This window comes from Sminthopsis crassicaudata, chromosome 3, assembly GCF_048593235.1.
Source record: "Sminthopsis crassicaudata isolate SCR6 chromosome 3, ASM4859323v1, whole genome shotgun sequence".
Classification (NCBI taxonomy): domain Eukaryota; kingdom Metazoa; phylum Chordata; class Mammalia; order Dasyuromorphia; family Dasyuridae; genus Sminthopsis; species Sminthopsis crassicaudata.
Genome location: NC_133619.1, coordinates 214014048 through 214041187, shown reverse-complemented (window position 1 = coordinate 214041187; position 27140 = coordinate 214014048). Strand labels below are relative to the sequence as shown.

Below are 27140 nucleotides of genomic sequence, written 5' to 3'. Positions count from 1 at the left end.
AGCTTAGCACTTCCTGTTTCCAGACCCAGAAGTTTATCCACTATGTCACCAGCTGCCTTCAAAGGGCTTCTGTGCAATGGTGATTGCACAGTTTTGGCTGACCTTTGATAAAGCTAGAATCAAATTGAAACTTATATTCTCCATTAACTAAAGCTTGTTGAAATGGAAATAAATAGGATTAATTTTGCAGAATTTGTAAGTTCACATTTAATAGCTTAGCTTATAAAAGGTGACATTCGTAATTCCTTATTTTAAATATTTTGAATTTGGCATCTATCATTTTTAAAAGGTTCTGTTCCCATTTTATTAATCTCAAGAATAGAGTTCTTTTTATGTATTTTGTCTTTTTTTAAATAAAAATAGAATTGCATAAGATAACTTTAAAAGCAAAGTTCAGCAGTATGAAAAAAAATTCTCAAAATTGTTGGTCTATGCATGTTTTTTAAATTTAGCTAGATGGTAGATGAATTTAGTCATGAAAAGGACAAAAGACAAATAAATGTAAGATGGTATTAAATTATCTAGATATTTTCTGTCTTTCCTATACTACTTTTCCACAACTCCACACCTTGTAGAGTGCATTTTGCTGTGCACAAAACAATATAAGAGTGAAAGATTTAAGAAGAAAATCCAGCTATTCATTGCATTTTTTTTTTCCCTAAAAGGCATCCCAGAAATCTTAGTGTAGTTTGGAACTTTAATAGCTTAATTGTTTAAAATTACACTAAGACTTGGGGGCTTTTTATATGATGAATTGACACAGATAACTTCAGCTTAATCATTTATACAGTTAGAAATGTTTTTGAAACATTCTAAAACCAAAGGATGATGTAATCACTCGTATATATAAGTTGTAAAACATAAAAGCATATGAGAAAGGATTAGAGAAAAATTTTGATTCCCTCCCCCCTTTTATTAAGAAGTTATTTCCTAATAGGATCAGGTATTTTTATATCAGTTTTTTTGTTTGTTTGTTTTGTTTTGTTTTGCACAGTTAGCTTAAGAAAAGTCTTATATTAATCTTATCCTGTATATTTCTCTGTCTTTCTATTAATTAAAGGACAAAAGAAACTTCCTTCGTGATCCTCCAGTGGGTGTTCAGTTTAATTTTGACTTTGATCAAATGTATCCTGTGGCTCTGGTAATGCTTCAAGAAGATGAACTACTGAACAGAATGAGATTTGACCTTGTTCCTAAACAGTAAGCAACATGTACTTATTTAAACTAAAATCTTATAAGTTGCTTATTTTAAAAATTATAATTGAATGCCTCTTATTATTTAGTACTTGAATTGCTAAGTGAGCACTTATATATTTATTGGAAAATGTTTACTTGAATGTGACAAATCAGAATTTTGGTGCTTACCTTTAGGGATTATGTAGTTGAGGACTTCAAAAATAAAAAAAACTGAGCTTTATAGAGATTGCTTGACATTCTCTTGCTCCTGAGTGGTAGAAGTGAGACTATTTCCTCAAGCAAACTACTCCTAGTTCCATATTGCTCTTCGTTGTTGGTACCCAATAGTATTTATTAAATTGAATTATTAAATGTATCCTGTATATCATCGTTCTCAAATACCTTCCTCTTTCAGGTTTCTTCCCTGAAGACACTCTTGTTTGCTAGTGTCCTTAAAATATGGTGCCTAAAATACTTGGAGGATTGTTTTGAGAATCATACAGTCATATATATAAGGGCTTTGAAATCTTTAATAATCTTTATTTTCATCCTGATTATCATATATTGATTGCTCTTCCTGATTCAAGTCTTCTTTTTCCAAATCCTCCACTACCAGCTCCTGGAGTGATGTATAACTAAATCAGATCTATTTCACTCCTCTTCTCAATGAATTGTAGAGACTGCTATGGAGAAGCAGTAACTTCTAAGATCAAATACAAACTGTTCTGTTTGGCATTTAAAGTCCCTCATCATCTAATTCCAACTTAATCTTTCCAGATTTATTACTTTTTTTCATGCACTCTGTAATCCAACCAATCTGACCTTTACACATGACATTTCATCTGCTGTTTATGTGCTTTTTTACACAATCCTCCATCTCTGAGCACCTTCAGCTCATATACTTATCTTGATGAGCTGATATCCCTTTAAAAAAAAAGAAGGGCAAAATCCTTGAGAGTAGATACTGTTTAATTTTTCAATTAGTCAGTCAATAAATGCTACCATAAACCATTTTAACTGTGTTAAAATGGTAGGTATACAAATACAAGAAATGAAATAATCCTTTTTCTTAGGGAATCTAAAATTAGAATGAAGAATTGCTATAGAATTTTAAAAGAACAAATTAAAAGTAGACAAATTCATTTTAGGAGGAAGGGTGGAATTTGAGCTTCATCTTGAAAATAAGATGAGGACAAAACCCATTTCAGTTAAATGTGGAACAGCAAGTGTAACAGGATTTGGGGTATAAAGTATGAACAGCAAGGAAAAAGTTCTGATTCTGATAAAAGGCCTCATTTCCTAAATATAGAGAGAATTGATTCTAATTTATAAGAAATCAAGCCATTCTCCAATTGATAAATGGTCAAAGGATATGAACAGACAATTTTCAGATGATGAAATGGAAACTTTCTACTCATAGGTCTCAGTTTCTACTGAGGTGTTCCAAATCATTATTGATCAGAGAAATGCAAATTAAGGCAACTCTGAAATACACATCTCTCAGATTGGCTAAAATGACAGGAAAAGATAATGACAAATGTTGGAGGTGTTGTGGGAAAACTGGGACACTGATGCATTGTTAGTAAAGTTGTGAACAGATCCAACCATTCCAATTTGGAAATATACTCAAAAAGTTATCAAGCTGTGCATACCCTTTGATCTAGCAGTGTTACTACTGGGCTTATATCCCAACATATGAAAGGGACTTGTATGTGCCAAAATGTTTGTGCCCTTTTTATAGTGGCTGAAAACTGGAAATTGAATGGATGCCCATCAATTGGAGAATGGCTGGGTAAATTGTGATATATGAATGTTATGGAATATTATTGTTCTGTAAGAAATGACCAACAGGAGGAATACAGAGAGGCTTGGAGAAACTTACATGAACTGATGCTGAGTGAAAAGAGCAGAACCAGGAGATCATTATGCACTTCAACAACAATACTGTATAAGGACTGATTCTAATGGACGTGATCCTCTTCAACAATGAGAGAATTCAAATCAGTTCCAATTGATCAGTAATGAATAGAACCAGTTACACTCAGTGGACCACAACATAGCATTACCACTCTTTCTGTTATTGTTTGCTTGCATTTTTGTTTTTCTTCCCAGGTTATTTTTACCTTCTTTCTAAATCCAATTTTTCTTTTTTTATATCTCTATAGGAATATAGGAATACCTGCCATCTAGGAGAGGGGGTGGAGGGAAGGAGGGAAAAAGTTGGAACAGAAGTTTTTGCAAGAATCAATGTTGAAAATGTGAGAAATATTGTGAAGATGGAAACATTAGAATTTGGCAACTGGATGCATATGTCAGATGAAGGAATGTGAGCAGTCCAGGATTAATAGTGAAGTTATGAAACTGAGAGACTGAAAAGATTTTTGTGCCTTAGACAAAAATATTGATGTTTGGAAGAGGAGAAAGATATGGAGGAAAAGATAATGAGTTAAATATGAGATTTCTTTGGGTTTTTGTGTTTGAAATGTCCAGTAAGCAGTTGCAGTACTGAAAGTCAGGAACAAGGTACTGAGGTTGAGTTACACATGTTTATATGATATGTTAAACTCCTGGAATCTGATAAGGTAACCCTAACAAGGAAAAGAGAGAGCTTAGTATAGAACCTTGTTGAATAGCAAAGGAGATGAAGTATAATAAAAGAAACGGGAAAATGAATGTTGTCATGAAATTCAAGGAAAAGAAAATATCCTAGAAAATCAAGGTGGTAAGCAAGATCAAATGTAGCGGATATATTGGAAAGGATGGGGGGTAGCTAGGTGGCGTAGTGGATAAAGCACCAGCCTTGAATTCAGGAGGACCCAAGTTCAAATCTGGTCTCAGACACTTAACACTTCCTAGCTGTGTGACCCTCGGCAAGTCACTTAACCCCCAGCCTTAGGAAAAAAGAAAAGAAAAGAAAAGGATGGGGACTGAGAAAAAAATATTAGATCTGGCAGTTTAAGAAATCTGGCATGATTTCTTAATCATGGGAAACTTTAAAAAGAATAGTTGTACTGAAGTTAAAAAAAAAAGTCATTTCAAAGGTTAAAGAGAGAGAGAAGATGCAAGAAATGAAGCTAGCTTTCTCTAGTTTGAGAAAGAGAAGGATAATAGCAAGGATTACAGAATCTACTGAAGGTTTTTTGTTTTGCTAAGGCAGGTGGGGTTGTGACTTGCCCAGGGTCACACAGTTAGGAAGTGTTAAGTGTCTGAAACCAGATTTGAACTCAGGTCCTCCTGACTTAAAGGCTGGTGCTCTATCCACTGTACCACCTAGCTGCTCCTATTGAAGGTTTTTTAAGGGTGCAAGTTTTAAGAAAGTAGGTATGGAACTAGGATCCTGATAGGGAAGAATTGGACATTTGAAAGGGATGATTGAGGTTTCATTTTTTGGAAAAGATAGGTGGGGAGAGGAAAGGAAAGGAAAAGCACAGGCGAAGAGGTCCTTGCTAAGGAATAGGGTTTACTTCATTGTCAGAAACTTAGGAGGACAGTTGTAATACTTGTTTTTTGAGATGAAAAGAATGGAAGAAAAGGAGGGAATTCCTGTCGAACGGTCTTAGGGCTCTTCAGTAAAGTATGATGTCCTCAGCTGAGGATATTGTGGAGGAAAAAATATGACGCTTCAGGAAAAAGAAGGTTTAGAGTAACAGTGGAGGCCCATTTGAAGCTGGGTAACAAATGTATAATGTACTCAGTCTGCACAGTACAATTAGTTGTGTGATTTCCTTTAGTTCTGTTTAGATATTTTTGAGTAGTGGTATAATTTAAGACTGAGGTTTGGACAGAGATCAACAGTAAGGACAAGAAGATGAGGACTTCAGTTGCACAGGACAGTGTAGATTTGAAACAGCCAACTCCAGGGTCAAGTTGGGAAATAAGGAAAGAAGTAAGAATATCTAATAATTGAGAGAGAGCCACTGAAATGTGGAGAAATTGTAATTCTTGAAGTTAAAGAATAGATTTAGAAAAGAGGAGGCCTAGAAAAGATGTCATGTTAGATGATTGTAGCCAGATAGATGAATATCATAATTTCTAATTAGGGAAGTGGAGCACTTATGGATGATGGAAAGATTCATTGTATGAACATCTCTTTGTGTGACTGAGGTGGATTGAAGGAGTAGGTCATAGGATTTAAGGAAGTTGTGGTACTAGAAGGTTTTGCAACTTGAGGGAAAATCTAATGTGGATGTTGAATTCCCCTGGCATTAGGGTGTGTGTTGGAGAGGAGAGAAAAATAATGGGCCAAATATTCCTTGAGAAAGGAAGGAAAATTACCTAGGAGCCAATATGCTGCAGACATGATTAGTTTCAGAAGAACATTTTGATTGAGTGTATTATAAAGGAGGAGACTTTCCCAAAAGATGGTAGAAAAGAGAAAGTGTGAAAATATCAGATAAGAAGGAGTACTTTGATACTACCTTAAAAACCTGTGATGTAAAAGGTTTAGCCAATACTAAAGAGAATATGTGGGTTATGCTGTCCCCAGAAGAAAGCCAGGACTCGATCAGAGCTAGTTGCTGGAAGGAGTTCGCTACAAAGACATCTCAGTCACCAGTGGATCTTGATGTTTAACTAGGCATAGATAAGAGTTTTAATCTTCATCCTGCTGCTGCAGTATCTGATACACAATAGGAAGTTAATAATTTCCTTAAGAGGGTATTTTCCTAATTTCAAACATTGGACTTGGAAACAAACTTTTGTTACTCAAATTGGGGAATAATAAGTTTTTGTTATTCATTATCCACAAATAGGTAATTAAATTTCTTTCAGCGTGAGCAAACTTTACTATTTTCACAATTTTTTATTTTTAAAATACATACAAAGACAGTTTTCAATATTCACCCTTGAAAACTTTGTGGTCCAAATTTTTCTCCATCCCTTCCTATTTCCCCTATCCCCTAGACAGCAGGTAATCCAGCATAGATTAAACATGTGCAGTTCTTCTGTACATATTTCCACATGCACAAGAAAAATAAGATCAAAAGGGAAAAAAAACCAAGCAAACAACAACAGTGCTAATACTATATTGTGATCTACATTCAGTCCCTATAGTCCTCTCTCCAGATGAGATGGCTTTCTCCATCTCAAATGGAATTGACCTGAATTATCTCGTTGTTGAATTGATCATCACATAATTTTACTATTTCTGTGTATAGTGTTCTTGGTTTTACTCATTTAGCATCAATTCATGTAAGTTTCTCCAGAGCCTTTCTGAAATTATCCTACTGATCATTTCTTTTTCCCTTTTTTTTTTTAAATGTTAGCTTTTTATTTTCAAAATATATACAAAAATAGTTTTCAGTATTTACTCTTGCAAAAACCTTGTGTTGTAATTTTTCTCCTTCCCTTCCCTCTATTCCCTCCCCTCAACAGCAAGTAATCAGAAATAGGTTAAACATATAGAATTCTTCTATAAATATTTCCATATTTATCATGCTGGACAAGAAAAATTAGATCAAAATGAAAAAATGAGGAAGAGAGCAAAAAAAGCAAATGACAGCAAAAGAAGTGAAAATGCTATGCTGTAATCCACACTCAGTTCCCACAGTTCTCTTTCTGGGTGTAGATGGCTCTCTTCATCACAAGATCATCAGAACTGGCATCAATTATCTCATTGTTGAAAAGAGCCATATCCATCAGAATTAATCATCACATAATTTTGTTGTTGCCATATTATTGTTTCTGCTCACTTCACTTGGCATCAGTTCATATGGGTCTCTCCAGGACTCTCTAAAATCATCCTCCTGATCATTTCTTATAGAACAATAATGTTCTATAACATACATATACCATCACTTATTTAGACATTTCCCAACTGATGGACATCCACTCAGTTTCCAGTTTCTTGCCACTAGAAAAAGGGCTGCTATAAACTACAAACATTATTATTTTTGCATATACCAGGTCCCTTTCCCTCCTTTAAGATCTCTTTGGGATATAAGCCCAGTAGAAACATTGCTGGATTAAAGGGTAAGCACAGTTTGATAACTCTTTGGGCATCATTTCAAATTGCTCTCCAGAATGGCTGGATTAGTTCTCAATTCCACCAACACTGTATTAGTGTCCCAATTTTCCCACATCCCCTCCAACATTTATCATTATCTTTTCTTGTCATCTTAGCCAATCTAAGAGGTGTGTAGTGGTACCTCAGTGTTCACAATAACCTTTTTAATAGGGAATAAACATAAAACTCATTTTGTAGATAGAGAAATGATGGGGTTTGGTTTTTTTTTTTTAATCTAAGATTATTTCTCAAGATACCATATACAATGATAATATCAGGATAATATGCCCCTGAGCTCTATTTCATCCCTTTGCTAAACCATGGATCTAAATGATTTTTTAAAAAGGCAGATTTTTTTTGTGTGTGTGTGTGTGTGTGTGTGAAATAAACATTGAATTCCTGGAATGTTCACCGCAATATAGTGATACTGTGTGAATTATAGGTACACACACCTACACATGCCTCCTAATTTATTAAATTCTGGTCTCTTAATTCAATTCAATAAGTATTTATTTATTTATTTGTTTGTTTGTTTTATTATAGCTTTTTATTTACAAGATATATGCATGGGTAATTTTTCAGCATTCACAGTTGCAAAACCTTTTGTTCCATTTTTTTCCTCTTCTTTCCTCTACCCCCTCTCCCTACCCCCTCCCCCAGATGTTAAAGTATCAGTAAGTATTTATTAAGCATCTAGTACGTGCTAGGCATTGTGTAAAACACCAGGAATATAAATAACCAAGCTAGCCCTGTCCTTTAGGAACTTGCAGTCAGTTTTCTTGGCGCTAGCATTTATGAAGTAGATTTCAGATTATTAAAATCTCTTAATCTAGAAGATTTTTTTTTCATGCTATGTTTTTAATGTAACATTTACTACCATAGAGAGAGATCACTATTCATGCTATTTGTTATATATTTTTTAATTACAAAAAATGAAAAGGATGTCTTTAATGCTTTTATTCATATTTTTCTTCAGTGTAAAAGAGGAAGTATTTTGGAGGAATTATTTTTATCGTGTCTCCCTGATTAAACAATCTGCACAGTTGACTGCACTGGCAGCCCAGCAGCAAGCTGTGGGAAAGGAGGAAAAGTACAGTGGCAGAGAAGGTGACTCACAGTTGGCAGGTATTTCACTCTGTGAAAAGATTTTTTGCTATTTTTTTAGACAAGTCTTGGAGATTTTGAATCTGTTAAACTCAAATGATGATTTTGGTGTGGAGGAGTAAATTTTTCTTAGAATCTTCCTCCTATCCCCCAATCTAGTCCATTAAGTGATATTTCTTCAACCTTTTTCTTTTCTAGACTTTTTCAGTTTTTTCATGTTTGTGTGATAGCTTCTCCATTATTCCACCAGTCATTCTGTCCATATTCTATCTTTTGCTTTTTATTTACCATTTGCTTTACATTAGTACCATGATACCCTATGCCTGTATTATGATAGTACTTTTTTCAGTGCATATGAAATTTAACATATAATCCCAACATTGCTGTGCTTGTCTTTATCGCCTTCCTTTTCATTATTTTTAACAAATACCTTTTTATTTTCAAAATACATGCAAAGATAGTTTTCAACATTTATTCTTTCAAAATGTTTTCCAAATTTTTCTCTCTTCTTTTTTCTCACCTTCTTCCCTAGACAGCAAGTAATCTATGTTAAACATGTGCAATTCTTCTCTCTATGTATTTCCATAATTATGCTACACAAGAAAAATCAGATCAAAAAGGAAAAAAAAATAGGGGAGGGAAGCAAGCAAACAACAACAAAAAAGGTGAAAATATTATGTTGTGATCCACATTCAGTCCCCACAGTACTCTTTCTGGATGCAGAGGCTCTCTCCCTCACAAGTCTATGGGAATTGGCCTGGACCACCTTAATGTTGAAAAGAGCCACATCCATTACAGTTGATCCATCACATAATCTTCTTGTTGTGTACAATGATCTCTTGGTTCTACTCACTTCATTTAGCATCAGTTCATGTAAGTCTCTCCAAGCCTCTCTGAAAATCACCCTACTGATTGTTATGGGATATACAATCATATCCCATAACATTCATATACCATAACTTATTCAGCTATTCCCCAGCTGATGTGCATCCACTCACTTTCCAGTTCCTTTTTACTACAAAAAAGACTGATACAAACATTTTTGCACATATGGGTCCCTTTCCCTCCTTTAAGATCTCTTTGGGATACAGACCCAATAGAGACACTACTGGATCAAAGGTTATGCACAGTTTGATAGCCTTTTGGACATAGTTCTCTTCATAATGGTTGGATAAGCTCATAACTTCACCACCAATGCATTAGTTCTCAGTTTTCCCACATTCCCTCTAACATTTATCATTATGTTTTCCTGTTATCTTAACCAATCTGAGAGGTGTGTAATGGTACCTCAGTCTTAATTTGCATTATTCTACTCAATAGTGATTTAGAACATTTTTTTTCATATGACTAGAAATAGCTTTAGTTTCTTCTGAAAATTGTCTTCATATCCTTTGACCTATTATTAACTGAAAAATATAGGAAAATAGATTTGACTTCTTATTTATTTTAGAAATGAGGCCCTTGGGTATAATTTTCCCCCCCACTTTCTGTTTTCCTTCTAATCTTGGCTGAATTGGTTTTGTTTGTATAAAATTTTCAATTTAATATAATCAAAATTACCCATTTTGCATTTCATGAAATTCTTTAGTTTTTCTTTGGCCACAAATTCTTTCCTTTTCCACAGATCTGAGATGTAGACTATCCCTTCTTCTCCTAATTTGCTTACAATATCATCCTTCATTTCTAAATTGTGAACTCATTTTGACTTTATCTTGGTATAGGGTGTTAGGTGTTGGTCAATGTCTAATTTTTGCCATAGTTTTCCAATTTTTCTCAGCAGTTTTTGTCAAAATGCATAATCCTATCTCAGAAGTTGTAGTCTTTGGGTTTATCAAACACTAGATTACTATATTCGTTGACTATTTTTTTTCTGTGAATCTAATTCTATTTCTTAGGCAGTAACAAATGGTTTTGATGACTACTGCTTTATGATATAGTTTAGGTGTAGTAAAGCTAGGCCATCTTCATTTGTATTTTTTTTCATTCCCTTGACATTCTTGACCTTTTCTTCCAGATGAATTTTGTTATTGTTTTTTCTAGTTCTGTAATTTCTTGGCAGTTTGATTGGTATGGCACTGAATAAGATTAATGTAGGTAGAATTGTTATTTTTATTGTATTAGTTTGGCTTACCTATGTGCACTTGATGTTCTTTGTGTTTAGATCTAACTTTGTGGGGAAAGTATTTTGTAATATATCCCTTTAAAACATACCTTTGACCTCCATGACTCTTGTCTCCCTTCCTCCCTCCCTACTTGGCAATTCAGGTTGTGACTTACCCAGTCACAAATAGGAAGTGTTAAGTGTCTGAAATCAGATTTGAACTCAGGTCCTCCTGACTTAAGGGCTGGTGCTTTATCCACTGTGCCACCTAGCTGCCTGTCTCTGTTTCTTTATACCTAATTCCCACAGTAAATTTTTCCTCCAAGTTTGCTAACTGATGTGGCTAAAGACATCTGTCTATTCTCTGACATACACTTAATTTTGATTCATTTCCAATTATTCTAGGTGCAGTGAAATTAAACAATTTAATTTTTCACTTCATGACAGTATAGTCTTAGTTATTTAGAAAAATAAGTCTTCATGAAGAAGTGATATCTATAAATTTAATTTGACATGCAGTCCAAGTTTTATATATTGTGGGTTAACTTTTGAAGCTTAGTGTTTTATTATGGACAATAAAATGATATTTCTTTTTCTAAAAAAATATTAGATTTTTATTTGTCAAAATATATTCAAAGACAGACAGCAAATAGTCATATATAAGCTAAATATGTGCAGTTCTTCTGAACATATGATATTTCACTTAGTGATGTCATCAGGTCTCATAAATTCAGCTATTATTTCTAAGTAAATGATTCCCAGATCTCTAGATCCACTCCTTCATTTTTCCCCTGAACCACAACCCCACATTTTCATCTGCCTTATGGACATCTTGAAGGGGATATTCAGTAGTAGGTGACTCAAGTACAACATATTTTTAAAAAATAGTTTTCCTTTCACTTCCATCCTTCCAGTGATCATTATCATATTTCTGTTGTTTCTATCTTTACAAAATCTGTTCTATATGTTCCTTTGTCTCCATTCACACAGTTAGATGCCCTTACCATCTCTCCCCAGTAGCATTCTAATTGGTCCAGACCAATCTACATTCCTTCATTACCCCTTCAGCAAACTCCGGTGACTCCCATTACCTCCAGGATCAAACATGAACTTCTTTGTTTGATATCTTCATAACGTGGTTATTTTCTTCCACTCTATTCTCTTTATATGTCTCCTCCCTAAGCATTGTAAAATCCAGCAGCTCTAACTTTTTTGTATCATTCATATTACATTCCGTCTCCTTTTGTATCACTTGTCTCCCATACCTTGGAACACTCATTTCTCATATCAGACTCAGCTTTTGTGATTTATTTCATCTCACCTTTTGCAGGAGGCTTTTCTCAGTCCTTCCAATTGCCTTTCTTCTCACGCTATCTTTTTTTTTTTTTTTTTTTTTTTTTATCCTGTAGGTATTTTATATGTATCTACTTAGTTATATAAAATATCCTCCATTGGAATGAGAACTCCTTGAGAGCAGGGATATTATTTTTGCCTTTCATTGTTTCCTCAACCCTTAATACAGTGCTTCACACAGGGCCTAGGTGCTTGTTGATTTGACTTTGTACATGAAGGACAATGGAATTAAACTGCCCTAAGGATCTTTCCTACTGTAGTAGTCTATAGGAAAGAGAATTAACCTGAAAACTTAGCCTTATTATTAGTTCATTCTTTTGCATTTTATTTATAAATTTTATTGGGTGGAACATGAATGTAAAAACAAAAAATTATGCTGGTAATTTAAAGTTAAGGAATTTTAAAATGCAACAATCCATTCATGGAAATTTTAGTTAGAATTGCTTAAAATTAATCCAGGAATTATCTTTTTGTATTTTTACTTCATAGAGGCAGTCCGACCCAAAACCCCACCTGTTGCAATTAAATCTCAACTTAAACCTCAAGAGGTAATATGCTTTTATATTGTATTTAGAAGTTGACATGTGAAATTAAAATCGACTTCTCTGCTTAACTCATACTGTTTAAAAGTAATTATGATGTTGGATCTTGTGTCTCTGTTTAAAATGGAGGAATTAAGTGCTTGCATAATCAAAGACTTCAAAATTGAGACACAGGATAATATACTGCTAATTCTAGTCTGTGTAATGGGGGAGGGAGGGAGGGTGGGTGTAGTAAATATTTAATTCCAAGGATAAGAATGATAAAAAATTTTGTGCTTAGGGAGGGTAAACATGGCCATTTTCTTCCATAATTAGTGGGATGGGAGCAGGGGGGAACCACATTGTTAACTGACTTAAAAAAACCACAGAATGTTTATAGTTACTTTGGAAAACTTTATAAAAACACAATAATTGAATTTCAGGATGAGGAAGAGATATCAACTAGCCCTGGTGTATCTGAATTTGTTAGTGATGCCTTTGATACTTGTAACTTTAATCAGGAAGATCTAAGAAAGGAAATGGAGCAATTGGTTCTTGATAAAAAGGAAGAGGAAATAACTGTATTGGAAGGTAAGAAAAATTAGGTATAAATTGCTGTTTGACATTCTTTCATATTAAATTGATTATTTAAAAAAATTTTATATAACAATAGCTTTATTTTTCAAGATACACGCAAAGATAATTTTCAGCATTTACTCTTGCAAAATGCTGTGTTGCAAGTTTTTCTTCCTTCTCTCTTCCCCCTTGTCAGCAAGTAATCCAATACAGGTTAAGCATGTGCAGGTCTAAATGTATTTTCTACATTTAGCATGCTGCACAAGAAAAATGAGACCAAAAGTGAAAAGGGAAAAAAAAAAAACACAAACAACAACAAAAAAATCTACATTCAGTCCCCACAGTCCTTTCTCTGGATGCAGAAGCTCTCTCCATCACAATTCTATTGAAGTTGTCCTGAATCACCTCATTTTTGAAAAGAGCCATGTCCATCAGAGTTGATCATCACAAAATCTTCTTGTTACTGTATACAGTGTTCTCTTGGTTCTATTCACTTCATTTAGCACCAATTCATATAAGTTTCTCCAGGTCTTTTTGAAATTATTCTGCTGATCATTTGTATAATATATTCATATACCACAACTTATTCAGCCATTCCCCAACTTATAGACATCCACTCAGTTTCCACTTCCCTGTCACTACAGAAGGGCTCATAATTATGAGGAGTCACCATTTTAATAAAAAGCTGGAGAGAGCTTTAGGAGCAAAGTAAAATTTTATTGTACGTTCTCACGAGAATTAGGCGTCCCACAATCAAAGGGAAGAGGCACCTTTTGGGACAGGTTTTACACTTTAAATAGTTCCTAATGCAAACACCCCTTCCACCACTGACTATCATCCTCATTGGCTTAGGGTCTTACGTGCTAAACTCAGGAACTATCCAAGAAATTGAACTTGGCCAATAAGTGCATAGTTGCCCTTATTTGATTGAAGTAGAGAGAAAATGATGTCATGGGAGAGTAGCAGGAAGGAGACTTAGGTATGCCCTTGAGTATGCTCAAGGACCTTCAGGCCTACTCCAACTCTGAATTAGATGAAGTCTTACTCGATTTTCACAACTGTTCTGAGAGATCTCACCTCATCTCGTTCACTACAAATCTATTTTTTTTTTAAATTCTTTAAAGTGAATTTTTAAAGTTGTTTATAAAGTTTTTAAAAATTTTAAAGTTGTTTAACCATTTGAAAGATGTTGGGTTTTTTTTTTAATTTGTAATAGCTTCAGGTGATTCAGGCCAGTTGCAATGGCCTTGTGATGAAGAGAGCCATCTGCACTCAGAGAAAAAGAGGACTTTGGGGATTGTGTATGGATCACAACATAGTATTTTCACTTTTTTCTGTTATTTGCTTGCATTTGTTTTCTTTCTCATTTTTTTCTCCTTTTTGATCAAATTTTCCTTGTGTAGGATTATAATTATGGAAATATGTGTAGAAAAATTGTACATATTTAATATATATTGGATTACGTGCCTTTTAGGGGAGGGAGTTGAGGGAAGGGTGGGAGAAAAAAAATTTGGAACACAAAGTTTTGCAAGGGTGAGTGTTGAAAACAGATGTTTTCAAAATAAAGCTTTAAAAATATATTACTAATTTCTTTTTAAATGGTTTTTTATTTTTCTAAATACATAAAATATTTGCATTCTATTAAATGATAACTTATAAAAGTTATTTTTTCTCTAAAAATTGAAGTACCATAAAATGTGTTTATTCTTAATGCTTAAGAAAACTATATTAATAAAATAGTTACATGTTTAAAAAACATAAAAATTCATATCTTCTACTACTAAAATATAGAATATTTTATCAATTATCAGTACCTTTTCATTTTTCATTTATGCAGTAATATTTCAGTAGGTTATTTTTTCCACAATAATTGTTCTAAAGTATGAACTTTATTTAACTCCATTATTTTTCAATATACTAAAAAAAAATAAACACTGTGATAAATTTATGAATTTATCATGCCCCAACATGCTAATTCATCCCAACACACATTTTAATTTTGTGTTTTGACATGTATATTATCTTAACTGTGATTCTTAGTAGTTGTACTCTTCAAGAAAAAACAATTTTTTGTGTACCGTAACAGATCCATATTAATAAAGTGGAAAAACATAATACCTGTCTTTTGAGAACAGTTCAGGATTTTTAAAGTGACCATAGATAAAGCTAAGCATGAATAATTACTGTTGATTCTTTGTATAGGTGGGTTTTTTTTTTTTTTAGTCAGCATTGATGTTTCTGAAAGAAGTTTTTTATTTGTTTTTTTATTGTGAATATTGTCAACACACAAAAAACAAGAAAATGGATTGAATAAGATCTGTATACATAATTTAACAAAGTTAAACATTCATTTGATGTATTTGTGTTCCTTTCTCTGTTTTCTTCTGTGCTTTTTAAAAATAACCTATAATGTCCTTTTATAAAATATCTTTCAAGTAGCTCCCCATCCTTATAACAAATTTCTATACATATAATACATATAGTATTAAGGAAAACAAATAAATACATGGACCATGTCTAAGAACACTTGTCTCATTCTTACACCTCTAATCTACCTCCTGTTGGCCAAGATATGGGTGGAAAATGTGTTTCATTATCAGTCTTTTGCTACTTTGATCAGAGTTCTGACATCTTTCATGTTTCCTTTAACAGATTAGTGTACTATAATTTGTTTAGGCATTGATTCAGTTGGTGGTACTTACTTTGTTTCCAGCCTTTGCTTTAAAAAAAAAAAAAAAAAAAAAAAAAGAGTTTGTCTCACAATTACTCTTAACAATTTCTGGTTTTCTTGTCATCTTTACTAATCTTCTGAATATGAAATAAAAATTTAAGCTTGTTTTAATTCATTTTCTTATGTTATGAATGATTTGAAGCATTTTAAAAACATGGTTATTGGAGGCAGCTAGCTGGCACAGTGAATAGAGCACCAGCCCTGAAGTCAAGAGAACCTGACTTCAAATCTGGCCTCAGACACTTAATACTTCCTAGCTGTGTGACCTTTGCCTTAGCAAAAAAATATATAATAATAAAATTGCTTGTATTTCTTCATTTGAAAATTCCCTGTTCTTATACTTTGACCTTAATTTTGTTTCCAACAGAAGAATCTGCAGATTGGGAAAAAGAACTACAGCAGGAACTTCAGGAATATGAAGTTGTAACAGAATCAGAGAAGCGGGATGAAAACTGGGACAAGGAAATTGAAGAAATGCTTCAGGAAGGAAATTAACAGTTTCATGTAATATATATATTCTTTAAACAGTCCACACACTGACATGAGATTCTGTTAGCAGCCTGGACTCCCCTTAATAAGAAGAAACTGAAGATTATATAATGGCACATTGAAGATCAGTTTATAGGAGGAAACCAGCATTATTTCTTTGTTTATAATTGAATATAGTTCATTCCTAATAATCACCATAACAATAGCTTATTTGAATACTTAGGAAACCCTACAGGCTATAATTGATGTAGAAGAAAATGAAGAAAGATTTTAGAGTACTTTGAGAAATTTTAGAATTTCTTTGAGGTTAAATGTAGGACATCATTAATTTATTCTTTATGCAGAGTTTTATAAAATTTCATCATATTTGTACTTTTATCACTGAAAGTGCTCTGTACATATGCATTAAAATACTTATTTCTCTTTAATTATTATCTCCTAAATGACCAAATCATGCCAAAGAACTTAGAGGAAACATTTCAGAATTATTGTATGGGAGTAGCTTCTTTTGGTAAGTATTTTCTGGAAATCTACCTAGAAACCCAGAAATTTACTTCATCTTGATTTCTAGTTTATAGAATTATTGTTTCTTGAATTCTTTCTAGTTTATAATTAGAAAACCATTACCATAGTATGAGCCTTTTTTTTTTTTAAATGGGGAATGCAGAGCTAGTCACTTTTTTTCAACCATAAATAATTTTAATGATTTTCTTCTTGAATTACTTTTTGCCACTACTATTTCAGATCTTGTGGGTGTGTGTTCAAATCTTTTTTTGTATTCATAGTACCCAGAAGATATTTAAATTTACCTTTTTTTTTTCTTGTTTAAGTAGAGCTGACATATATAATACCTTAGCTTCATACTAATTAAACAGTTTTATATTTGTAAAAAGTATTTATGTTCCTCTGGATAGAGACATACTGGAATTTACTAACCATTGCTGACTGCACCCTGCTGAACAGTGCTAGTAAAGAGATTTTTTTAAAGGGGCAATACTAATTCCATATAACAGACAAACTGCCAGAGCATTTGATACGTTCTGAAGCCTTTACAATTCATTAAAAGTCTTTATTTTCCAGGGTGGAGTTGGTGCTCATGGTTAGCAGTTTTTTTAACAGGAAGAAAAATACTCTTATTAACAACTCAGGTCCTGCAGACATTATCCCTTAACATATGTTAACAGAAACTCATGGTGTGTCATCATGATGCCTCTGTGCTAATAAACTGTAAATTATCAATCAAGATCAAACCTAACACCTCAGGGTCTTAATTTTCTAAAGGTATACAGGAATTACATGGAACAACTGATAAGTTTTCAAGACTTTTTAATCTATAATGGGATTCTTTTTAAAAGGTGCAAACGTTGAGAGAAAAAGAACCTTTTCCCGAAGACCTTTCTATTAATGGGAAACTTAATATAGGGTGATGTTGGGTAGTAAAGACAAGCAATGAAAGGTAGGAAATGTTTGCTTATTGATAGAGCTGTGGAGTTCCTGCCCAGGGAAACAAAGATAAAACAATTTGGGGTAGAGGGAGGCAAAATGTTATGAGCCAGTGAGCTTAAATAGCAATAGAACCATGAGACAACTTTAGTAAAAATATATTTTGCATGATACAGTTGGTCATTGAATTTTATTTTATTTTATTATTATTTTGCTGAGGCAATTGGGGTTAAGTGACTTGCTTGGGATCACACAGCCAGGAAGTGTTAAGTGTCTGAGGTGAGATTTGAACTCAAGTCCTCCTGAATTTCAGGGCTGGTGCTCTATCCATTACACCTAGTCCTCAAACTTTTTAAATAGGGGCCACTTCACTGTCCCTCAGACTGTTGAAGGGCCAGACTATAGTAAAAACAAAACCTCACACTCGGTCTCTGCCCCTCAGCCCATTTGCCATAACCCTCAGCTGGCCTCAGCTGGCCTGTGGACTACACCAACTAGCTGCCCCCGGTCATTGAATTTAAAAACATAGCTTAGTTGTGAATTGTCCTGTAAAAATTTTTATAAATATAAGAGAAAGGCAAGGCCTTATCTTTCTGGCATTGTCAGAAAATGATTTTAGATGTCTAAATTTGCCAAGTAACTGAAATTTAATCCTTTGCTTAAAACTTAGGGGGAGGGAATTTACATCTGAATTAAAGCTCCAGTTTTTATCAGTAGGTTCTTCTGTGCCCCATTTTTACCATCAGTTATAATATGAAAAAAATTGTGAGTTTGCAGAAAAGGAGCAGATAATCAACTGTCAAATCAGTAAGTTTTTTGTTTGTTTGGTTGGTTGGTTTTTTGGGTTTGTTTCTTTTTTTTGCACAATTTTGAATAATTCCAAGTCAGTAAGCTTTAAGCAGCATATTGAAAGAAATAATAGGGTCACTTTTTTTCAGTGGCATGAAACATTTTTCCAGTTTGTTTTCTGGTTGCCATCTATGATCCAGATTGAAATTGTCTGAAATCTGACTGCTTATCCAATATAAATACATATATGAATAAGAATAAATATTTTAAAAGCCAGCAATTATGAGTTGCATAAAATTATTTTTAAAAAATTTTTTGTTGAGGCAGTTGGGGTTAAATGACTTGCCTAGGGTCACAAAGCCAGAAAGTGTTAAGTGTCTGAGGTCAGATTTGTACTCAGGTCCTCCTGACTTCAAGGCTGGTGCTCTATCCACTGTACCACCCAGCTGCCCACATAAAATTATTTAAGCTAGTTTGGACAAGTATATTTAAATAATAAAATATTAACGTAGGCCTATATTATAGCATGGAACAAATCCAGAGAGGGCTGCCATTTTTGGCGAAAAGAATTTTTTCTGTTAAGCTAAACTTGGATCTGATGTAATTTTCCCTCTTCAATTTAAAATGGAAACCCTTAGTTCTAATTTTTAAGTCAATGATTTTTAAATTGGAAATGAAGGATTATCAAGGTACATTATAGTTACTATGTATTTCTTTTTCATATTCCCTTTTTTAAGCGAGTATTTTCAGGGTCGGCAGTTCCCAAGATTAAAGCATTGTTTTAAGAAATATAAACAGTTTTTTGGGGGTTTTTTTAAGTATTTTTAAATAAAAAGTTTTTTTTTAAGAAGTAACGTTACAATTTATGACTTACAAAATATGTGTACATAATCTTATATTTTTAGATATAAATATTCTGATGGAATTTGTGTAAGTGGTTTTTTGTTTTGGAGAGCTTTTGCCTTTGACAGGAGGAAACACTAATATATTAAGAAATTAATTATATAACCACAGTTTCATTTTGGAAGTTTGGTGTGTTGTGTTTTTTTTTTTTTTTTAACTTTAAAAAATTAAAGACAATTATTGCCAATAATTTTATTATGAGGAATAAGGTAAGTTACTTCATAAATAGATATATTCACAGTCTAAATTAAGGAAAAGCCTAAAATGATACATAATCCATAATTTGTTATCAAGAACAACAGTGTCTCATATCAAAGCTCATTATAAGCTCAAGGTAAATAATAGGACATGAAAAAGTATATATACATATGTGTATGTAATTAAAAGCATCTATAATATCTACTTAAAAATCTGTTAATTTCTCATTAACCCATTATAAATCATTAATAATTTGCTCAGGGATTCATTTAACTATTGCTATTTGTAATTTTTATTTAAAAAAAAAATAGCATGGAATTCACTTAATACATCCAGGTCACTTAGCTTAATTATAAATTTTTGATGCACTTTATCCTGAATAAATCCTGATTTCAGAAGGAAATTTTGCATTGTGGGTTTTTTTTTTTTTGTGGGTTTTTTTTTTAATTTTTAAATGCTCTTTCTTTGAAATAAACAGAAGATATGTGAATTCACAAAATTGGAAGATTTTTGACTTGAGACAAAACAGTTTAAATTTTATTGTCAATAAAATGAAATATGTCCTTAACGTATAATTTAGCTTTTTTTCTTTTAAAAATTTGTAAATTTTAAAATAATTTGTCAAAAATATATGCACCAGCTATGTGCCAGCTATTGTGCTAGGTGCTTAGAAGTATAAATACAAAGAATTAAACAATCCTGGTTTCAATAAGTTACATCATGACAATATTGGTTATACAAAGATGATATTATTGGCCCATTATTAAGGCCTACATATTCTGTATATTGTTTGATTTTGAGTTTCTTTTCTTCATTAACAATAATCATTTTCTGCCATACAATACACACTTCACTTTTGTGAACAGTGGCACTCACTTGAACTGTAGTTTAGTCAGGCTTAGAGAACTGAGGAAAGCTAATGTCCATTGAAAAATTAAAACTATGCCCTGGAATTACTTTGTCATGTTTTGTTTAGTCGAGGAGTTAAGTGACTGGCCCAGGGTTCCACAAGGAGTGAGTGTTAAGTGCCTGAGGCCGGATTTGAACTTAGGTTCTAACTCCAGGGCTGGTACTCTTTCTACTAGGCCATCAAGCTGCCCCTGAAGTCATGTTTTAATAAATTAAACCAGCGTTTCCCACTTTTGACATGTGTACCCTTTCTATAATTTTCGTAACATTGAGTACCCATCGTCAAAAAAATGGATATATTTTAATAACAATTAAAATACATTTATTTTTTCTTTTTTTGGTACATACACAAAATAATAATAAACGAAAAATAAAAATAAAATTATTCATAATAAAATATAAATCCATGCCAGAAGGTTTGTCGCATGTGGAAGAAGAGCAATTGTTAGAATTGGCTTCAGACAGATTCTTGAAAAATAAACACAAGAAGTGTACTTTAACATCATTCTGGTTACAAATGCAACATGCCAAGTTGGCTCAGATCCCATGGGGGCTGGGAGAGCCGGGATATCTCCTATTGGAATTCAAAGGGGTGCTTTTGCCCAGGATTTGTGACTCAAAGGTCCTAGCTTCTTGAATTGGTAATATATCAGCTAGGATGGGCTGGGAATCAGAAAGAAATAAATCAATCTGAAAGGACTAATTTCTTTATTATTTTTTTTTTATTTAGAATTTTTTTCCACGGTATATATGCATGAGTAATTTTTTTATAATATTATCCCTTGTATTCATTTTTCCAAATTATCCTCCCCCTCCCTTCACACCCTCCCCCCCATGATAGGCAATCCCATACATTTTACATATGTTACAATATAATCCAGATACAATATATGTGTGTAAATACCATTTTCTTGTTGCACATTAAGTATTAAATTCCGAAGGTATAAGTAACCTGGGTAGATAGACAGTAGTGCTAACAATTTACATTCACTTCCCAGTGTTCCTTCTCTGAGTTGAGTGTAGTTATTTCTGTCCATCATTGATCAACTGGAAGTGAGTTGGATCTTCTTTATGTTGAAGATATCCACTTCCATCAGAATACATCTTCATACAACATTGAAGTGTACAGAGATCTTCTGGTTCTATTCATTTCACTCAGCATCAGTTGATGTAAGTCTCTCCAAGCCTCTCTGTATTCCTCCTGCTGGTCATTTCTTACAGAGCAATAATATTCCATAACCTTCATATACCATAATTTACCCAACCATTCTCCAATTGATGGACATCCATTCATCTAAGGACTAATTTCTTAAACGGACCACAACCCGCATCATTACTACTGGGCTTATATCCCAAAGAGATGTTAAAGGAGGGAAAGGGACCCACATGTGCTAAAATGTTTGTGGCAGCCCTCTTTGTAGTGGCAAGAAATTGGAAATTGAATGGATGCCCATCAATTGGAAAATGGCTGAATAAATTGTGGAATATGAATGTTAAGAAATATTACTGTTCTATAAGAAATGACTAGCAGGATGATTTCAGAGACGCCTGGAGAGACTTACATGAACTGATGCTGAGTGAAATGAGCAGAACCAGGAGATCATTATACACTTCAATAACGATACTGTATGATGATCAATTCAGATGGAGGTGGCCTTCTTCAACAATGAGATGATCCAATCCTGTTGCAATTGTTTAGTAATGAAGAGAATCAGCTACACCCAGAGAGAGAGCTATGGGAAATGAGTATGGACAACAACAGTAGCATTTCTATTCTTTCTATTATTGTTTGCTTGCATTTTTGGTTTCCTCAGGTTTTTTTACCTTCTTTCTAGACCCGATCTTTCTTGAGCAGCAAGATAACTGTATAAATTATATACATATATTGTATTTAACATATACTTTAACACATTTAACATGTATGGGACTACCTGTCATCTAGGGGAGGGGGTGGGGGGAAGGAGGGCAAAAGTTGGAATAAAAGGTTTTACAAGGGTCAATGTTGAAAAACTATCTATGAACAGCAAGAGATACAATTATATGAGCAAAATTACAAAACACTTGCCACAAAAATAAAGTCAGATTTAAATAATTGGAAAGACATTCAGTGCTCTTGGATAGGCCAAACGAATATAATTAAGATGACAATACTCCCTAAACTAATCTATTTATTTAGTGCTATACCAATCAGACTCCCAAGAAACTATTTAATGACCTAGAAAAAATAACAAAATTCATATGGAAGAATAAAAGGTCGAGAATTGCAAGGGAACTAATGAAAAAAAAGTCAGAGGAAGGTGGTCTAAGTGTACCTGATCTAAAGCTATATTATATAGCAGCAGTCACCAAAACCATTTGGTACTGGCTAAGAAATAGAACGGTAGATCAGTGGAACAGATTAGATACAAAGGACAAAAAAGGGTACATCTATAGCAATCTAATCTTTGACAAACCCAAAGATACCAACATTAGGGATAAAAATTCATTATTTGGAAAAAAAACTGTTGGGAAAACTGGAAATTAGTATGGCAGAAATTAGATATGGATCCACACTTAACACTATATACCAAGATAAGATCAAAATGGGTTTTTTTGGAGGGGAGGGAGAAGAGATCTGTGTTATTTAAGTACATTTTTTAAAATTTTGAGTTCCAAATTCTATCCCACTTTTTCCTCCTTCCTGCTTGAGATGATAAGCAATCTGATATAAATGTTAAATATTTCCATATTAGTTATTTTGTGGAAGAAAACTTGGAGTAAAAATAAAATAGAGTAGGAAAGAAAATGAAAAATAGTATACTTTAGTCTCTATCTCATCAGTTTTTTCTCTGGAGAAGAATAGCATTTTGGCATTGTCTTGAATCATTGTATTGCTGAGTATTGCTAAGTCACTTACATTATGTATGATGTTCTCCTAGTTCTGCTTCTTTCACCCTTCCCACCCCCCACCAATTTTCTGCTTTCTATATAATTTTGGTTGTACTAATTTTGTTTCTGCAAAAGTTTTTTAGTTTGATATAATCAAAATTAGATTAGAGAAATGCAAATTTTAAAAATCTGAAGTACCTACCTTCACATTGGCTAAGATGACAGGAAAAAATAATGATAAATGTTGGAGGGAATATGGAAAAACTGGAACACTAATACATTGTTGGTGGAGTTGTTAGCTGATCCAGTCATTCTGGAGAGCAATTTGGAAACTATGCCCAAAAAGACTATCAAACTGTCCATATTCTTTGATCTAGCAGTGCTACTACAGGGCCTATATCCCAAAGAGATCATAAAAGATAGAAAAGAACCTACATGTACAAAAATGTTTGTAGCAGTTTTGTTTGTAGTGGCAAAGAATTAGAAAATCAATGTATGCTCATCAATCGGGGAATAATTGAATAAATTGTGGTATGTGAAAATAATGAAATATTATTGTTTTATAAGGATGAACAGACTGATTTCAGAAAAGCCTGGAAAGACTTACATGAACTGATATTGAGTTGTGTGCAGAACCAGGAAAACATTGTACATAGCAACAGCAAGATTGTGTGGTGATCAATTATGATAGACAACTCTTCAGCAATTCAGTGATCCAAGGCAATTTCAATAAACTTTGGATGGAAAATGCCATCTACATCCAGAGAGAGAACTATGGAGACTAAAGAACTATGGAGACTAATGTAGATTTAAGCATACTATTTTCATCTTTTTTTTCCTTTCTCATGCTTTTTCCCTTTTGTTCTGATTTTTCTTTCCCAACATGACTCATTTGGAAATGTGTTAAAAATGAATATACATGTATAATCTATATCAGTTTGTTGCTGTCTTGAGAAGGAGGGAAGTAAGAAAAAAGAAATTGCAACTCAAAATTTTACAAAAATCAGTGTTGATGAACTGATGCTGAAAAAAGTGAGCAGAACCAGGAGACCATTGCACACAGTAATAGCAAGGTTCATGATGATCAACAATGGTAGATTTAGCTCTTCTCAGGAATACAGTGATCCAAGACAATTCCAATAGACTTGGGATAGAAAGAGAATTATGATTACTGAATGTGGATTGAAACATTCTATTTTCACCTTTTTTTTTTTTTGTTTTTTTGTTTATTTGCTTTTCCATCCTTTTGTTCTGATTTTTCTTTTACAACATAAATAATATGTTTGAAATTATTAAACATATATTACTTATGTTAAATTACTTGCTGTCTTGGGGAGAGAGGAAGTAAAGGAAAGAGGGGAAAATGTTGAAAACTATCTTTACATGTAATTGGAAAAATAAAATACTATAATAAAAATTTAAAAATGAAAAACTAAAACCAACTCTAATATATATATATATATATATATATATATATATACACACATATATATGTATACATATATATATAAAATCAAAATCATCAACTTTCCATTTTATAATGTTTTCTATATCTTGTTTGGTCTTGACTTCTCCTTTTATTCATAGGTCTGACAGGTAAACAATTTTTCTAATTTGTTTAGGGTATCACCCTTTATGTGTAAATCATATACCCATTTTGACCTTATCTTGGCATATGGTATGAGATATTGGTTTATCCTAGTTTCTGCCATACTATTTTCAAGTTTTCTCTGCAGTTTTTGTCAAATATTGAAAATTTTGTCCCCAAAGCTTGAATATTTGGGTTTATCAAACAGTAAATCACTATAATCACTACTACAATATATTGCTTACCTAATCTATTTCATTGATCATCACTATTTCTTAGCCAGTACCAGATCATTTTGATGTTTACTTCTTTAGTATGAGATTTATTATAGCTTCCTTCACATTTTTTTTCATTGATTCCTCTGATATGGTGATTTTTTGTTATTATTTTTTTCTATTTCTATAAAAACATTTTTTGTTAGTTTGATTAGTATGGCATTGAATATGTAAACTAATTAGATAGAATTGTCCTTTTTATTATGCTGGGTATGCCTACCCATGAACAATTAATATGCTTTGAGTTGTTTAGATCTGACTTAATTTGTGTGAAAAGTATATTGTGTATTATGTTTATATAGTTCTTGCAACTTTTGTTAAAGTTAAATATTTCAAGTAGGTTTTTTTAGTGGATCCATATATCTGGAAAGAGTGATGGTTTTGCCTATTCTGATTTCTTCAATTTCTTTTTCTTCTATTATTGCTATCTAGCATTTCTAGTACAATATCAAATAATAGTGGTGATAATGGATATCCTTGTTTCATCCCTGATCTTATTGGGAAAACTTTTAGCTTATCCTCATAACAGATAATTCTTGCTGATAGTTTAGATAGATACTACTTATTTTCAGGAAAGTTCCATTTATTCCTATCCTCTCTAGTGTTTTCTTTTAAATAAGGAATGGATGTTATTTCCTCTCAAAGTCTTTTTTGTACAACTATTGAGATGATCATATGATTTTCGTTGCTTTTTTTTTTTATAGATATGGTGAATCATGCTGATAATTTTCTTAATATTAAACCAGCCCTGCATTCTTCATGAAATGCCATTTGGTCATAGTAACATACATACATATACATACATATACATACATATATATATATATATATATATATATATATATATATATATGTATATATATATATATATATATTCTTGTGATATATTGATATAATCAACTTGCTAGTATTTTATTTAAATTTTTTGTAACAACATTTATTAGGGAATTATTTTATAGTTTTCTTTCTCTATGCTCTCCTCAATTTAGGTATCAGCACACATTTGTGTTGAAAAAGAAATTTAGTAGGGCTACTTCTTTGTCTATTTTCCCCAATAGATTATTTAATATTGGGATTGTTATTCCTTAAATGTTTGGTAGAATTTGTGAGTGAATCCATTTGTCCCTGGGGATTTTTCCTTAAAGAATTCAATTTCTACTTCTGAGATGGGGTTAATATTCTATTAATCTGTGCAATTTATATTTTTCCAAATATTCACCCATTTCACTTAGAGTGTTAGATTTATTAGCATGTAATTGGGCAAAATAGCTCTTAATAATTGTTTTAATCTCCTCTTCATTGTTGGTGAATTCATCCCTTTCATTTTATAATAGTAATTTGGTTTTCTTTCCTTTTTAAAATCAAATTAACTATAGACAAACATTTTTAAGGACTTTAAATAAATATGAATAGATGACATCTTTATTTTGCATTAATTTAACTTTTTTTATAGCTTTTTATTTACAAGGTATATGCATGGGTAATTTTTCAGCATTGACAATTTCAAAACCTTTTGTTCTAATTTTTCCTTCCTTCCTTCCACCCCCTCCCCCAGATGGCAGGTAGACCAATACATGTTAAATATGTTAAAGTATATGTTAAATAGAATATGTGTATACATGTCCATATAGTTATTTTGCTACACAAAAAGAATCGGACTTTGAAATAATGTACAATTAGCCTGTGAAGGAAATCAAAAATGCAGGCAGACAAAAATAGACGGATTGGGAATTCAATGTAGTAGTTCACACTCATTTCCCTGAGTTCTTTCGCTGGGTATAGCTGGTTCAATTCATTACTGTTCTATTGTAACTGATTTGTTTTATCTCATTGTTGAAGAAGGCCACATCCATCAGAATTGATCATCATATAGTATAGTTGTTGAAGTATATTTCACTCAGCATCAGTTCATGTAAATCTCTCTAGGACTTTCTGAAATCATCTTGCTGGTAATTTCTTATAGAACAATAATATTCCATAACATTCATATACCACAATTTATTCAGCCATTTTCCAATTGAAGGGCATCCACTCTGTTTCCAGTTTCTGGCCACAAAGAGGGCTGCCACAAACATTTTTGCACATACAGGTCCCTTTCCCTTTTTTAAGATC

The 27140-nt window shown here is 32.7% G+C and overlaps 1 protein-coding gene across 1 annotated transcript in view; it reads left to right on the top strand.

The window, feature by feature from the left end:
* Positions 1-16483, top strand: part of SYAP1 (synapse associated protein 1) — a 32009-nt gene extending 15526 nt beyond the window's left edge. Inside the window, exons 5-9 of the mRNA XM_074299902.1 lie at positions 1061-1200; positions 8157-8305; positions 12228-12286; positions 12703-12850; positions 15934-16483. Coding sequence (XP_074156003.1) covers positions 1061-1200; positions 8157-8305; positions 12228-12286; positions 12703-12850; positions 15934-16061 — 624 coding nt within the window. The 3' untranslated portion in view covers positions 16062-16483. The remainder of the gene's footprint in view (positions 1-1060; positions 1201-8156; positions 8306-12227; positions 12287-12702; positions 12851-15933) is intronic.
* The last annotated feature ends 10657 nt before the right edge of the window (positions 16484-27140 follow it).